At 40.0% G+C, this 17,384-nt stretch overlaps 1 protein-coding gene across 1 annotated transcript in view; it reads left to right on the forward strand.

Moving 5' to 3' along the window:
* Positions 1-17,384, forward strand: part of TAF3 (TATA-box binding protein associated factor 3) — a 118,836-nt gene that overhangs the window by 88,174 nt on the left and 13,278 nt on the right. The window contains exon 4 of the mRNA XM_043883554.1: positions 4,626-4,708. Within this exon, the coding sequence (XP_043739489.1) occupies positions 4,626-4,708 (83 nt within the window). The remainder of the gene's footprint in view (positions 1-4,625; positions 4,709-17,384) is intronic.

Here is a 17,384-nt window from a genome sequence, read left to right on the forward strand (position 1 = left end):
TTTATAGATAAGCTTTTAAAAAATCCACCTCTTTGCTTCAAGTCAGGATTTTAAAAATAAATTTCCCCTTTAAATCTCTTGAGCGATTTTCATTTTTTGCAAGGCCGCACTGCTGGTGTCCTGGAAAAATGGAGAGTTAGAGCTTTATCAGTTGGTGCCCTGAGGTATGTGGCAAAGAAGCTAAATCCTTGAAGATTAGCAAAAAAAATGCAGCACATGGCAATAAGGGGCTTATATGACTACTAGTATTAGTTCAGGTGAAAGAAGTATTGCTTATACATAAAACTGGACAAATCCACTGACAATGTATTTTTAGTTAGCTACAAAGGAGTCTTATATTACTGGACTTTGCTTCTTTAGTGAATTGGGAAGCTTAGTAATCCACTGTAAATGCTCTTCCACGCGCCCCAATTCTCAGCATCACTCTAAAGTGCTCTTCTTTTATTTTAACCCTTACAAGCTCCTCTTTCCCCTGGATTTTGGCTTCATGCCATTAAAAGATGGTGTCAGTCTTACTGTTCAAGAAATCGAAGCCGTTGTCATCCAGTGTGTTGACTGCCATGGGATGGGCACATGAGAAGTCATTGCACGATTATAGGAAACGTCCCTGTGTTTTCATCTGGGCGGCCGCTCAGATAAAGTCAGTGTGAACAAAAGTCTGGAGAGAAATTTTTATTTAGAAACTGTGCTTTCTCTATCGACATTGTTAGCATCCTTACTAGTCTTTTTCTATGCTTGCTTGAGTTTTATCTTTCAGTTAAATCTTCTTTGACCTCTTTAAGAATGAAATGAAAGTATTTAACTGTTTTTCAGTAGGGTTGTCATATGTCCTGGCTTGCCTGGGACAATCCATTTACACCTGTTACATGGCATAAATAACAGCTCCTACTTTCGCTGTCAAAGTTCTTTCTGGACGGGGTAGTCACCCTAATTACAGGGAAAACTTTGAGCTGAGGTAACAGGTTCTGAGTCATTCATTAATTCAGCAATTCTACTAAATATCTGTTGTCCTCAGGGCGCATTTATACCATTTTTAATCTGACTCTTAAAATAGCTCTGCATTTTTGTTTTCTTTTGCTTTTACATATTGTATCATTTAATTTTTTTTAAATAGTAGGTTGTAAATAGACCATGCCTTGATTCTTTTTGTCCTGCCAAGTCTTGCAGTCAGCCTCAAAAAGCCAGCAAGTTTAGTTGAATGGAGGTGAGTCCGACATTGATCTCAATTTCCATATAAGCTAGTTAGTTTCCCATAGGAGGAAAAACTGTATTTTACACTCTACCCTAGCCATCTCACAAGTATGTGTCACTCATCATAAAAGACATTGACAAAGAAACTGAATAGTTCCGTGCAGGACATCAGCATTACCATAAAAAAAGACCCAAAATATGTGGCAAAGAGTCACAAATAGTGTGGTGAAACAGAGGATGAATTTGGGGGCGGAGAACTGAATTTCAGTCATTTACTAGCTCTGTAACTCTGGCCAAACCACTCGGTCTTTCTGAGCCCTCAGTTACGTGTGAGTAATGATTCCTTCCACACTTAGCTTAGAGAGTTATGGAGATCACACGGGATTGTGTGTATGGGACAGACTTTGTGAAGTACAATGCGAGTAAGTTGTAATTATTGTGCAGTGTGGTCATAGGAATGGACCAGAGTAAAGTGAGAAGCATAATGATACTAAAGAAGATTTTTTTAAAGATAGGGCAAGCAGCTTTAATTTTTTAATAAAGCTTAAGGGGTTTCAATAATAGTATTGTGGGTTGAAGGAATATGGAATATTACTTCTAATACTCGGGTCACTTATGAGTGTATGTGTGAGACCCTAAAATATTTTAGAATTGAAGAAATTTAGGAACTTTATACAATTTTTCATTCTCTGAATTAAAAAACTGTATTCAGTCCTAGGTTTGCTACTTTTGTGACCTTAAAACAGAAAAGGAAAAGGAAACAGAAAGAAAGGAAAAATGGTTGCTTCGTGTATGATCATTCCCTCTGTAAAATGGAAACCATAATACCTACCTCACCTGTTTGTTAAAGAACCTGAATGAGAACATCTGAAAAATAACCAAATGCAATGCCTGGCAAGAATTAAGTGTTTTATAAATGTTTGTTTGCTTGGGACATATTTATTTTCCCACAGGTAACCCAGAATGGTGAGAAAAATACAGAAACCTTAGTTGTTTACAAAATAGGCTAGACCATTGGTCCTCAGGTTTGTGTTAGATATAGACCTCGGTGTTCAAAGAATCAGAGAAAGTGAATACAGAGGTTTCTTCCATGGGTCTCTCTCTGCCTCCACCCCAGTGACCCTTGGTCCCTGAAGCTTCGTGGAAACCACTGGATTAAGAATCGCGCAAAAGTAAGACCATTTAGAGGAGCCGGTTTTTGTGGGGAAACTGATAAGATTTAGATGTGGTAAAGTCTTTCTAGAGTATTTAGTTGAAAATGTCCAGTAGACAGCATTATATTCTGGTGTTACTTCCAGTCAGTGCTGGTGTAGAGAGGGTGATTTTGAAGACATGACATATTGAAAACTTTTACAATTGAATCCGTGAATGTGAATGAAGTCGGTGTCGGGCGACGAGAGGAGAGGACCCAGAGAGGTCAGGCCAAAGAAGAGGACTTTGTTAGGGTCAGGGAAGGAGCATGGTGAAGATCTCAGTGGAGAAATAGACAGGAACATTAGGGAAGAGTGAGTGTCTAGAAAGAGTGACTTTATTGGGGCCAGAAAGTAGAGTGAAGTTGGGTGAGGAGTGAATGAGAAATGGAGAAGATGAAGTAAAGACTAGAACGTGTCATCAGTGAGAGGGTAAAGGGGAGGTAAGTTTTTTAAATGAGAGTTGAGCGCGTTAGAACGCTGGAGGAAAATAATGAACTGAGAAGGTGAAGATGCCACAAATAAGGAGGAAGTTTCTTTCAAAGGCTGGAGGTGATGGACTCTAGTGTAATCGTGGGTGCAGACATTTGTAGGGAATTGGAGGAGTTGTGTGCCCAGTGGTTTCAGCATTTTTTCCTGTGGGGTTTGTGAGCAGAAGGGGAAGGAAATCATGGGATGGGTCTTAAAAGCTGTAAATGTTTGAAATCATTGCTTCCGATTAATTCTTAAAATATACCTTAAGCACTTATGTGTCAGACCCTACAACAGGCACTGGGAAATAGCAATGCACAGAGTGGTCTCCACTCTTATCTAGTTTAGCAGAGAATCCAAATAGGCAGAGAGTCTTAAAGGCACAGACGAAATTGGAGTTTTGATGGCAGAAGCTGGAGCCGTTTTAAATTTTTTCTTTGGAATTAGTGCTCTGGGGAATGATTTCAGATTGGTCCTGGACAAATGGTGAAATGACCGAGAGGCAGGGAGTTGAGGGTACTTGCAGGATGAGTGGTTCATTCAACAGATGTTGGTTGAGTACCACCTGTGTGTCATGCACTGCTCAAGAGAATGAATGAAGTCATAGATCTTGATGTGACCGTGGATTTAAAAAAAAAAAAACAAAACTCAAGAAGGGGTCAGGTTAAAACATATAAAAAAAAGGTCGGTTTGATCAATGTGCAATGTATTGTTTCTGTGAGATACTATTGGATTGACCCAGAAGTTCCTTTGGGTTTTTCCTCAACATCATAGGAAAAAACCATGATGAACTTTTTGGCCAATGGCAATATATTGAGCACTGTGTTATAAACTCCTTCCCTTGAGAGCCACTGCACTACTTCTTTTCTTAACTTCTCTTGAGGTTGAAATACATAAATCAGAGGCTGGCACCAGTTGTCGCAGTGACTAGCAGCGTCCTCCTGCCGAGCCAGGGATGTTGACACGTAGCTGAGTGGGTCACCCACTCAGCAGCAACCCACCCCACCGAGAACGCCCGTAAAACCTGCTGAAAAACTGTGCTGCAGATGATTCTCGTTTGTTCAGTTAAAATACTGATTTTACCACAGAGGATCTTCAAGTCAGAAATCGTGACAAAGTCCTTTCAACACCATAGTTCATGTGTATGTTCCCTTTTGATTATTAGCTCAGCTATTCGAGCTGGTATCTTCAACTTACTCAGCAGTCACTGCCTTCACCGTGAATGCTTTCTAAGTAAATATGTTTTGTCGCTTACACTATTTTAGATCACTTTTCTATTAGTCAAAAAATGAAGCAGTTCAGTGCTGTAGTTACACTGGGTGTGTCGGTTTTCCTATATGGCATGATAAACGTAAGGTGAGTTTAACATTTTTCAAGACCCATAAATTTTATCTTATAATGGAGCCCCTGCTGCAGTTTTTTCCTGTTATATATTAAATCTGACAGTCACGTAATTTTTCCACTGAATGACCGAAGCAACAATTCTTGTTTAAAAATTCTGACAATAAAATCTGAGAAATTAATCAAAACTAAGCAAATACAGAAATAGCTCCCATATTTAAAGTGTTTAAAATTTGGGGAATTTCTCATGATGCCTGAGTCTTTGAGAAATGAAAACGAAAGAGCCCCGGGTTAGCTTTACCTCTAGCACCTCAGCCACATTTGAAATTCAAAAAGCCTGTCAAGTTTGTGGGGATGAGGGTGTAGGAGAAAAGGGAGGTAGTACTTCTGTTGAGAAAAGTGTAGTTGACTCTAATGTACTGTCTTCAACAGATCAAAGTGGAGCCCGTGGTCCCAGCCCCAAGCCCGGTTATCCCCAGACTGACTCTCAGAGTTGGAGCCGGCCAAGACAAAATGTAAGTATTGACGTTCAGTATAGAGGGCAAGAGATTGACCGTACCTTTTACTCCTCTACCCTGGCGGGTTAGAACTCGAGGATCTTTCCAGTGTGGACGTGTGCAGTCAGGCTCTATTCCGAGAAGGCTTCATTCTAAAATGTTTATTGGTTTCTTTCTCAGAGTAAATGCTTACTGCTTTATTCAGCACATAGGAGCCTTTCTGCCCAACCCCAGCCCTCTCGCCCCAGTTCTTCTCTTTTAAAGACTAATACAGGACATTGTTTCTGCTTAGTTTGTGAGGCCCCAGTTATCTGAAAAATAAGAAACTGTATTGAATGGACTGACTGCCCACATTACACCCAGGTGGACGTAGTATTAAACCTCCTCAAGCGTGTGTTCTCTGTCAGCAGGACAAAGAATGAAGATTCTCTTCTTGCTCAGATGGCACGTGCTTTTATTCTGTGCATATAGAACAAGGATAATGCCAAAAGCTTGGTCAAGCACTGTATCAGTGACAACTGAAGTCTGAATTATCCACCCTTTTTTTTTTAAGAGAGAACTGGAAATGGAGACATGGTGTTTACTGTTTACTTTCTTAATTTCATGGAATCATCACATCTACCTATCCTTCTTCAAAGTAAATTTGTTGGCTGTGTTTCTTTATTCATATTTGTGATATGAATTAAGGCTTACAATGCTCTTATGTGATCCTAATAAGGTGATGAACACTGATCTTGTTTTTTGCAAATCATGTTGAAAATCATTCATCTAAAAATCATACTATGCATCATTTCAGTGAATTTTGTAAGCTCAGAGTACAAATTTACAACTGTATTTTTACCAGTAAAGCCTAAAGATGGATTAGTTTATTTACATCACAAGCAATCAAATGTTATATAGAAAATAGGTTCACAAGGCATTTAACTTTCATTCCGTTTTTAACCATAAAGATCAAAGTAGGAGCCGTGAACTTGTTTCTTTAGTAGGTAGAGTAGACAACAGGAGGTTTGCCTTGCATTCTCGTCGTTCGTTCCGTCTTAGAGTTTGTAGTGTGTATTTTACGCAGCCACTGCTTCTGTTAGTTCCAAACGTAATACTGAGGAAAAGTCCAGCATCGTTCCAGTGAATGATGGTGTAGGGCAAACATGGCCTTCTAGGAGACTGTGTATTCTGATGATTGAAAGAAGAAAATCTGGTTAGTGCTTTTCTTGCCTAAATTATCTACGTAATTTCCACATTGCTTGTTCTGGTTGTGCCAAGAGAGACCCAGACAGTAGGCTGTAGTATTACTGACAAGCTTAGAAAATGGAACAAAAATACCATAGATTGAGCTCTTTTTAAACCAAATACTGTGCTGATGCCCTTCTACCTTCCCTACAAAAATTTTAATCATGTCCTTATCATTAGAGAGCAGAGAGCTAGTTAGCACAGGGACCCAACCAAAGCACCTGTACCTGCCGTCTCCTTAGAATTCCTGTCCTTGGGTTCATTTCTCTGAAGGAAAGATACTCTTACCTATCTCTGGACAAATATTTTTCTCCTACCCATTCATATTTTATTCCAGTTTTGTCCTAACTCACCATTACTTCACCTTTCCTTACACATACAAGTTCGGCTTGCTTATTCCTTTAGAGGAATAAGATTTTTAGAAAGGCATTGATAGTAGTATTCATCACATCTGCCTTTAAGCATCTTTCAGTTATTTGGTTGACTAATTCCTTTTCCTCTCAATAAATCACTCATATACCTAAGATATTGGAAGTTGTGAGAAATAGATCCTATGACTCTGGAACAGAATGTCCAGTATTAGGGAAATTATAGTACCCAGACATTCTAGACAAATTGTCCTTGAAAGTATAACGTTATGTAACGTGAACTTTCTGATATTTAGGGAAATAACTCCCATATCATATGAATAATCAATCATTTGACCAAAGTCAGAAACAAGGGAATATATACTTATAATGAACAAAGGAGTAAACTAAGTGAAATATATTACATTTTAAACTTGAAAGAAAAAGAGGTCCAAGTCACATGTTGTTGTTGTTTAGTCGCTAAGTCCTATCTGACTCTTTGCGACCCCGTGGACTGCAGCACGCCAGGCTCCTCTGTCCTCCACTGTCTCCTGGAGCTTGCTCAGATTCCTGTCCATTGAGTCAGTGATACGATCCAACCATCTCATCCTTTGCTTACTCCTCCTTTTGCCTTCAATCTTTCCCAGCATCAGGGTCTTCCAGAGAGTCGATTCTCTGCATCAGATGGCCAAAGTATTAGAGCTTCAGCTTCAGCATCAGTCCCTCCAGTGAATATTCAGGGTTGATCTGCTTGCAATCCAAAGGACTCTTAGGAGTCTTCTCCAACGCTGCAATTCAAAAGCATCGATTCTTCAGCACTCAGCCTTCTTTATGGTCCAGCTCTCACATCCATACATGACTCCAGGAAAAACCATACTTTTGACTCTATGAACCTTTGTCAGCAAAGTGATGTTTCTGCTTTTAAACATGCTGTCTAGGTTTGTCACAGCTTTCCTTTCAGGGAGCAAGTGTCTTTTAATTTTGTGGCTGCATTGACTGTCCGCAGTGATTTTGGAGCCCAAGAAAAGAAAATCTCTCATTGCTTCTATTTTTTCCCCTTCTCTTTGCCCTGAAGTGATGGGATTGGATGCCGTGATCTTAGTATTTTAAAGGTTGAGTATCAAGCCATCTTTTTCACTGTCCTCTTTCACCCTCATCAAGAGGCTCTTTAGTTCCTCTTCGCTTTCTGCCATTAAAGTGGTATTATCTGCATATTTTATGTTGTTGATATTTCTGCCAGCAGTCTTAATTCCAGCTTGTGGTTCATCCAGCCTGGCATTTCATATGATATATTCTGCATATAAGTTAAATAAGCAGGGTGATAGTATACAGCCTTGATATACTCCTTTCCCAATTTTGAACCAGTTCATTGTCCCATGTAAGGTTTTAACTATTGTTTCCTGACCCACATGCAAGTTTTTCATGAGACTGGTAAGGTTTTCTGGTATTTTCTTTTCTTTAAGAATTTCTGCAGTTTTTTGTGATCCACACAGTCAAAGGCCTTAGCAGAGTCAGTGAAGTGTAGTCAGTTAAGCTAAAGTAGATGTTTTCCTGGAATCCCCTTACTTTCTCCATGATCCAGAGAATGTTGAAAATTTGATCTCTGGTTCCTCTGCCTTTTCTTTTTTGTGTTTGTTTGTTTTTTTCATTTTTGTCATTTAACTCAGAAGAAATTCAAAGAATTGAGTGTCCCTACTATAACAAATCACTTTTCATTTCTGTTTGCATATTTATGTGAACAAGATTTCTCAGTGTTTCCATTCACCAGTATTAGAAATATAAGTTGATATTGATAACACAACATTGTAAATCAACTATACCCTAATAAAAAAATTTTTTGGTGGATTTTTATCTTTTTTTAAAATTAATTTAATTGGAGGCTAATTACTTTACAATATTTTAGTGGTTTTTGCCATACATTGACATGAATCAGTCATGGGTGTACATATGTCCCCCATCCTGAACCCGCCTCCCGCCTCCCTCCCCATCCCATCCCTCTGGGTCATCCCAGTGCACCAGCCCTGAGCACCCTGTCTCATGCATCCAACCTGGACTGGCAATCTGTTTCACATATGATAATATATATGTTTCAATGCTGTTCTCTCAAATCATTCCACCATCGCCTTCTCCCACAGAGTCCAAAAGTCTGTTCTTTATCTCTGTGTCTCTTTTGCTGTCTGGCATATAGGGTCATCATTACCATCTTTCTAAATTCCGTATATATGCGTTAATATAACTGTATTGGTGTTTTTCTTTCTGACTTATAATAGGCTCCAGTTTCATCCACCTCGTTAAAACTGATTCAAATGCATTCTTTTTAATAGCTGAGTAATATTCCAGCTATTACTGGAACATTAATTCCAGTAATTATACAGCTATTCCTGGATAATTCATTATCCGTTTGTCTGCCGATGGACATCTAGGTTGCTTCCATGTCCTAACTATTGTAAACAGTGCTGCAATGAACATTGGGGAAGATGTGTCTCATTCAGTTCTGGTTTCCTTTGTGTGTATGCCCAGCAGTGGGATTGCTGGGTCGTACGGCAGTTCTATTTCCAGTTTTTTAAGGACTCTCCACACTGTTCTCCATAGTGGCTGTACTAGTTTGCATTCCCACCAACAGGGTAAGGGGTTTCTCTTTTTTCCACATCCTCTCCAGCATTTACTGTTTGTAGACTTTTTGATAGCGGCCATTCTGACCAGTGTGAGATGTTACCTCATTATGGTTTTGATTTACATTTCTCTGACAATGAGTGATGTTGAACAGCTTTTCATATGTTTGATAGCCATCTGTATGTCTTCTTTGGAGAAATGTCTGTTTAGTTCTTTGGCCCATTTTTTGATTGGGTCGTTTATTTTTCTGGTATTGAGCTGCATGAGCTGCTTATATATTTTTGAGATTAATTCTTTGTCAGTTGCTTCGCTTGCTTCTTTTGCCTTTTCTAAACCCGGCCTGTACATCTGGAAGGTCTCAGTTCACATACTGCTGAAGCATTGCTTGAAGGATTTTGAGCGTTACGTTGTGAAATGTGAAATTAGCATGTGAAATGAGTGCAGTTGTATGGTAGTTTGTATGTTCCTTGGCATTGCCCATCTTTGGGATTGGAATGAAAACTGACCTTTTCCAGGCTTGTGAGCACTGATGAGTTTTCCAAATTTGCGCACATATTGAGGGCAACACCTAACAACTTCAGCTTTTAGGATTGAAATAGCTCATCTGGAATTCTGTCACCTCCATTAACTTTGTTTGTTGTAATGCTTCCTGAGGCCCACTTGACTTCACACTCCAGGATGTCCGGCTCTAGGTGAGTGACCACACAATCATAGTTATCTTGGTCATTAAAATATATTTTTTGTATAGTTCTTCTGTGTATTCTTGCCACCTCTTCTTAATCTCTTCTGTTTCTTGAAGAGCTCTCTAGTCTTTCCCACCTTATTATTTTCCTCTATTTCTTTGCATTGTTCATTGAAGGCCTCTTATCTCTCCTTGCTGTTCTCTGGAACTATGTATCCAGTTGGTTGGCGCTTTCCCTTTCTCCCTTGCTCTTCACTTCTCTTCTTTGCTCAGCTATTTGTGAAGCTTCCTCAGACAATCACTTTGCCTTCTTGCATTTCTTTTTCTTTGGGAAGGTATTGATCACTAGCTCCTGTACAGTGTTACAAACCTCCTCCCATAGTTCTTCAGGCACTCTCTACCAGATCTAATCTCTTGAATCTATCTGTCACCTCCACTATATAATCTTAAGGGATTTGATTTACGTCATACCTGGATGGCCTAGTGGTTTTCCCTGCATTCTTCAATTTAAGCCTGTATTTTGCAATAAGGAGCTCATGATCTGAGCCACAGTCAGCCTCAGGTCTTATTTTTGCTAACTGTATAGAGCTTCCCCATCTTTGGCTGCAAAGATGCAAAATAATCCAGGAGTTGGTGATGGGACAGGGAAGCCTGGTGTGCTGCAGTCCGTGGGGTTGCAAAGAGTCGGACACAATTGAGTGACTGAACTGAACTGAATACTGATGCAAAATGATCAGTCTGCTTTCAGTATTGACCATCTGATGATGTCCATGTGTAAAGTCATCTCTTGTGTTGTTGGAAGTTGTTTGCTATGACCAGGGTGTTCTCTTGGCAAAATTGTTAGCCTTCTCTCTTCTTCATTTTGTACTCCAATGCCAGACTTGCCTGTTATTCCAGTTATCTCTTAACTTTCTACTTTTGCATTCCAGTCCCCTATGATGAAAAGGATATATTTTTTTTGGTGTTAGTTCTAGAAGATCTTGTAGGTCTTCAGAGAACCGGTCTACTTGAGATTCTTCAGCGTCAGAGGTTGGGGCACAGACTTGGATTACTGTGTTGAATGGTTTGCCCTGGAAACAAATCAAGATCATTCTGTCACTTTTGAAATTGTACCCAGATACTGTATTTCGGACTCTTTGATTGACTATGGGGGCTACTGCATTTCTTCTAAGGGATTCTTGCTCACACTAGTAGATATAATGGTCATCTGAATTAAATTCGCCCATTCCAGTCCATTTTAGTTCACAGATTCCTAAGGTATCGATGTTCACTCTTGCCATCTCTTGCTTGACCATATCCAGCTTACCTTGATTCATGGGCCTGACTTCCAGGTTCCTATGCAATATTGCTCTTTACAGCATCGGACTTTACTTTCACCACCAGGCACGTCCACACCTGGGCGTCGCTTCTGCTTTGGCCCAGCCTCTTCATTCTTTCTGGAGCTATTAGTAATCGCCCTCCACTCTTCCCCATAGCATATTGAACACCTTCCCACCTGGGGGGGGGTTCATCTTCTGGTGTCATATTTTTTTACCGTTTTATTCTGTCTACGGGGATCCTCGAGGCAAGAATACTGGAGCCGTTTGCCATTCCGTCCTCCACTGGACCACGTTTTGTCAGAACTCTCCACTGTGACCTGTTTTGGTTGGCCCTACACGTCATGGCTCATAGCTTCGTTGAGTTATACAAGCCCCTTTGCCATGAGCAATAGGATTTTATATAAAATACAACATAATCAGTAAAGAGGGGTCTTTCTGTTTGTTTTTTGTTTTTTTAAATCTGAATCGGTGGTCAACAAGCTACGGCCATGGGCCAATCCATCCCACTGTGTGTTTTTTATGGCTCAGCTGAAAGAAATTAAAAGAAGGATAACACTTTATGACACTTGAAAATTATATGAAATTAAAAGTAATCTTTTATTGTTGTAGCATAGGGATCATGGCTTATTCCTTGGCAGTAATGATGGAAAAGAGACGGTAGGTTCATATAAACATGCCTGTATATAGTTTGTATTCACCTGGGGCTGTAATGATGCTCTTTTGAAGTAGAATTAATGAGTAGACTAGGACTCAAAGTGGGGGGTTGAATAGTCTAGGAGGAGGAGTTGTTTATTTCTGAAGAACAGGCAGAGAGTAGAGTCTTTTGAAACCATAGGAAAAAGAAAACACTTTACAGGGTTCAAATTATACCCTCTTGTTGGAAGATCTCTAGGACAATATTTAGTTTCTAAATCTTATATAAAGAAATGATGCCTCTGACCCATGATCCAGGAAAGTGCTTTGAGGTTAGACTGTTTCCTCTCTTCTCTGTTATTGTTCCTGGAAGCCAGACAGAGGGCCCTTGTCTCCCTTGATTGAGCACTCCTGCCGAGTGTGGTGTGAAGGGTCTGTGGGGACCCAGTGCCACCTCCTGATTGTGTTAAAGTTCAAGGTCACTCTCCAGGCACCTCAGATTCCTTTAACAGGTATCCCAGGAATGAGGACCCAGAGTTCCCCTTAGTTTGTATTGAAGAGGAAACTAAGATACTGATCCTGAAGTTATAGTCTCAGCATCTGTAGCTTGTAGGGGTGGTGTGAAGGGGAAGAAGCAATGCATTCAAGTAAATCAATGAATAACTGAGTCTGGCCTAAGGGCCAAGCTTTGCCTTGATGCCGAGAGAGCAGGTGGGTTTAGCTGGCCTGGGAGCAGCGCCTGACGTCTTACCGGTCAGGTCAGTATGTTGCTGCTGAGGCCCCCCAGACCTGGTGCCGGAAGGGGCAGTGAGTGTCCCTGGGACCAGAGGCGCTATGGGCTGCCGGGTGGCAGCACAGCCGCCGTGTTACCTGTTGCCCCGGCCTTGTCATTTACTGAGTCAGTTCATTATGAGTAAGCCTAGGAAAGCTGGGCTAACTTGTGGCATCCGTGCGTTTAGTCATTTCTATGAAGGACGTAAACAGAACACAGTGGTGTAAGCAAGGGAGCATCTGAGGGGTGGGACTGCTTAGACAGGATTGTCAGAAGAGACATGCAGAGCATTAAATGTGTGGTTATATTTATAAAGCTCAAAATTCTATTAAAGGAGCATCTCATTTAAAAAGGTAACTTAAAGTATTGGTAAAGTATTAAGAGGAAAGGCCCTTGTATGTAAAGATTTGAGGGTAACAGTGGCGGTTAGGGGTTACGCGGTCTTCCCCGCCTCACGTTTCTCCGTGTCTCTTTAGGCTCTCCTCTCGCTGGCGCTGGGGAGGTGGGTCTGTCCTTTTCTCCGTCTGTCCCGTGGCTGTCCTGCCAGCAGTATCATTTGGCCTGGTTGGTGGCGCTGCTATACTGGAGAAGTTTGGAGCTGGTCCTGCTCTCAGGGCACTGCTGCCCTGGTTCAGAGCGCTCACCAGGGACAGCTAATGAATTGGGCCCCTCCACACATCCAGCCGGCGTCCCAAGTGGCGCTAGTGGTAAAGAACCCATCTGCCATTGCAGAAGACATAAGAGCCGTGGGTTCAATCCCTGGGTCAGGAAGATCCCTTGCAGGAGGAAATGGCAACCCACTCTAGTACTCTTGCTCAGAGAATCCCAAGGACAGAGGAGCCTGGTGGACTACAGTCCAAAGGGTCCCAAGGCGTCAGACACGACTGAGCGGCTTGGCGTACACACATCCAGTCATGCTCAGTCATTGCTCCAGGTAACACCTGATACTGTATTTGGTCAAGTGACCCAGAATCGTTCTGTGTCACTTTCATGAAAACAGTATCATTACCAAGTCTAAATTTTCTTTTGGCTAGAGGACACAATAGATACTGTCTGTTACAAGTTTAATCCTGTTCCCCAAATGCGCACAATTTGCGAAACTATTTTTCAGTGACTACTTTACTGCTGGCAACTAGAGTTTTCCTTCTACTAACACTTTGTCACCAAGGCCATGAGTATTATCAGATTTCTTACAATCCAGGAAATTCTTTCATTAATCAGACCTCTCTTAGCAGAAGTGCTGAAAATTGGATGCTTTCCTTTTCCTGTAAGTAATTCACTTTTTTGTTGCAGTTTATAGAGTTTAGTTTATGCTGAGGAAGAGGCTTCTTTTTTGAAAAATTTATTTATTTTAAATTAAAGGATAATTGCTTTACAATATTGTGTTGGTTTCTGCCAAACATCAACATAAATCAGCCAAAGGTATACATATGTCTCCTTCCTCTTGAACCAAGGCTGCTTAATAGTTTTAATTTCTAAATTATCTATATGTACCATAAAAATGGAAGCTAAAACTTTTTGCTCATTAGTCCTGAAAAATAAATGGTTAACCTTTAAAAATGTAAAGTAAGTATAGATATTTGCTGTCTTTTCTGCGATCCAAACTTTTCTGATTAACTCTTTTTGACAGTACAACCAGAAATAGAGGATAACTATGCACAATTACAAAAGTAACCATTTAAAATATTTTTAAAGAAAGTAAGCATTTTATGTTCTTATGTAACCAGATTTAACTGAAAGGCCCTTAATAGGTAAAATGTGTATAGTGGTATTTTAGTGGCAAGTTCTTTAGAAAAATAATAGCAAATTATTTTTATTTCACTTTCTGCATATTTTCCTACACTTAAAATGTTGTTTATTCATATGTAGCTTTTTTCTAGTTTAAATAAATTTAAGAGTGACTTAGAGAACATAAAATAAAGATACTGGAAAATACTAGGAAACCAAGAACAAGGTGAGGAAAAAAGAAAATTTATACATCAGATATGATCACAACTTCCTAGCAATAAGGGCAGAGTGAGATACATTTTTTAAAGAGAAGGTACCCCTTAGTTTCTCAGGAGAGACAATGTTTTTCAAGATGCTAAATTTGAAACTTTATTTCCATAGGAACCTGATGGCAAAATAGCCGTCTTCCATAGCAGCTTTTACAGCAGATAAAAGGCATTTTTTTCTTTGACTCTTTCTTACTCCAACCCCTAGTCCAAGGGTGTAGCCTCGGAGCATGCACAGTGCGGGTGCTTCATAAAGAGTACTCTCTTCTCCAGTTGAAACACTTCTATTATTTTCTCCCAATCTGAGGGCTGTCTTTTCACCTTGCTTATAGTTTCCTTTGTTGTGCAAAAGCTTTTAAGTTTAATTAGGTCTCATTTGTTTATTTTTGCTTTTATTTCCAATATTCTGGGAGGTGGGTCATAGAGGATCCTGCTGTGATTTATGTCAGAGAGTGTTTTTGCCTATGTTCTCCTCTAGGAGTTTTATAGTTTCTGGTCTTAGATTTAGATCTTTAATCCATTTTGAGTTTATTTTTGTGTATGATGTTAGAAAGTGTTCTAGTTTCATTCTTTTACAAGTGGTTGACCAGTTTCCTCAGCACCACTTGTTAAAGAGGTTGTCTTTTTTCCATTGTATATTCTTGCCTCCTTTGTCGAAGATAAGGTGTCCATAGGTTCGTGGATTTATCTCCAGGCTTTCTATTCTGTTCCATTGATCTATATTTCTGTCTTTGTGCCAGTACCATACTGTTCATTTGAATCAGTTCTAATGAGATGGATGAAACTGGAGCCCATTATAACAGAGTGAAGTAAGCCACAAAGATAAAGACCAATACAGTATACTAACGCATATATATGGAATTTAGAAAGATGGTAACGGTAACCCGATATGCAAAACAAAACGAGACACAGATGTACAGAACAGAATTTTGGACTCTGTGGGAGAAGGTGAGGGTGGGATGATTCGAGAGAACAGCATCGAAACATGTATATTACCTAGGGTGAAACAGATCACCAGCCCAGGCTGGATGCATGAGACAAGTGCTCGGGCCTGGTGCACTGGGAAGACCCAGAGGAATCGGATGGAGAGGGAGGTGGGAGGGGGGATTGGGATGGGGAACACATGTAACTCCATGGCTGATTCATGTCAATGTATGACAAAACCCACTACAATATTGTAAAGTAATTAGCCTCCAACTAATAAAAATAAATGAAAAAAAAAAAAAGAAACTAGTAGAGATACTAAAAAAAAATAAAGAAACACTTCTCATGCTTTCTATTAGTCAGGACTCTGGGCGCAAGTAACAGAAACCCTAATTAAACTAGCTCAAACCGTGGTTAAGGCAGTTTATTTGACTTTAGGCAAGGTGACTTTAACCAAGGTTCAAAGTGTCATTAAGACTGCTCGCTTTCTTTTTCTCCGCCTGGCCTCTGTGTGGAGGCAGAGGTGGTCCTGGTTGCTCTTGGCCAGTGTGGTTCCTTCTGTGCTCATAGGCTGCACCCCCCCACGCCCCCAGCCCCCCACTTGACAGCACCCTTCGTTGGCTCCCATCCTGAAGCCAGCCCCAGTGGGAGGGTGCGGGGCCCTGTTGGCGAGGGCTGGTAGGTTCCAGCAGAGAAGGGCGCGCCCACTGGGATGGGGGTGGGGCAGGCAGAAACGATTGATATGCTTTTCGTTTATGTAGAGAAAGGCAGTCAAGTTCATGTTTTTATAAAAGCATGCTGAAGAGGCAGAGCAAGGGAGCTTGTTGTTTAAAAAAAAAAAAGATGATCCTTTAGAAATAAAGTTCAAGAACATTTCAGACCATCGTCCCGTCAGACTTGGAAGGCCTTTTCTTCTTCTAGTTTTAATTTGTTTCTCTTGCAGTAAAACTGTCTGCTTTGATTAAAAAAAAAAAAAAGATTGAAAAGTGTTGATAGTTTTCTTTGTTTTGCCCTGGTTAACTTGCCGCGGACACAGAAACATTTCATAGGTATTTTGCCTGTATGAGAAACTATCTAACAAGAACAGTGACCCCCCAAAAAATTAATAAATAAGAATAAAAAACTTAAGAATGACTGCATTTAAAATCTATGGCAAATAACTTATTTTTAATGCTAGTGAAATATGGTACCGTGACACATGAAATTTCCTAGCAGCTGAACAATGAGAACACAAATTGTGGGTGGTATCCATTATTCTTGCTACTTTTTGTACTTATATTGATAAATTCAGCAGACCCAAACCCATATATCTCAGTTATAATTCCAAGAGGAAGCAGGTCGTTAACATTTTTCTTGCTTGGGTCTTCAGCCCTTTTCTGATATTTTCCAGACTGGGAGGATCTTGACCTTCTTAGAGCACTCTCTCTTTTTTACCCAGCTAAAGTTTAGATGAAATCCCCAAGTTTGACTTCTTCCCCTGACGCATGGTAGTTTGTCGACTATTGCCAAAGATACAGTGTATCCAAGAGGAAAAAAAAAATAGTATGCTGTCAGAAAAACTGGCTTCAGGTTTTGGGAAATGTTTTTACTACCCAGTAAAACAAGTGGAAAGATTATAATCAAAGCATTTCCATCTTACTTGTAAACAATTACAGCGGTCCTTACACTGATGCCACATTAGAAGACTGGGGAAAATTTACTGGATTCCATTCTAATGCAATTAGAGCTAATTTTGTTCTTTAAATGAATAAAAGGTCAGCTAGTAAATCTAGCTTATCTTGCGTCCAGACTTCAATAAATTGTTTTATTTAATTTGTTGTAAGAGATCTTATCCTTAATGGGTCTAGGTCTTATTTAGTTGACTTAGGTTTTAAAATATTTATGACCACCTTTGTAGATATGATTTGAATGATAGTTGGCAAGTTCCTCCCTGCTGGTTATCAAGGCCCCGGATCACTCATTGAGTGAATATAGGAAGGCATTTAAGATTTGTTATCTAGAAAAAGCTGATGTGAACTTCCAGCATTTAAATGTTCTTTAACCTGTGACAGGCAGAGGTAATTTAGCTATATCATGGTAACCTTTTGGATACTGTCTTACCTATAATTTCCCCTAAAGATCAAACTAGTTGCACTTCTAGTGTTTAAAGAGAATGTGTACCTACTGATGAGAACAGGAGGTAT

Source organism: Cervus elaphus, chromosome 23, assembly GCF_910594005.1.
Source record: "Cervus elaphus chromosome 23, mCerEla1.1, whole genome shotgun sequence".
In the NCBI taxonomy this organism is placed as follows: domain Eukaryota; kingdom Metazoa; phylum Chordata; class Mammalia; order Artiodactyla; family Cervidae; genus Cervus; species Cervus elaphus.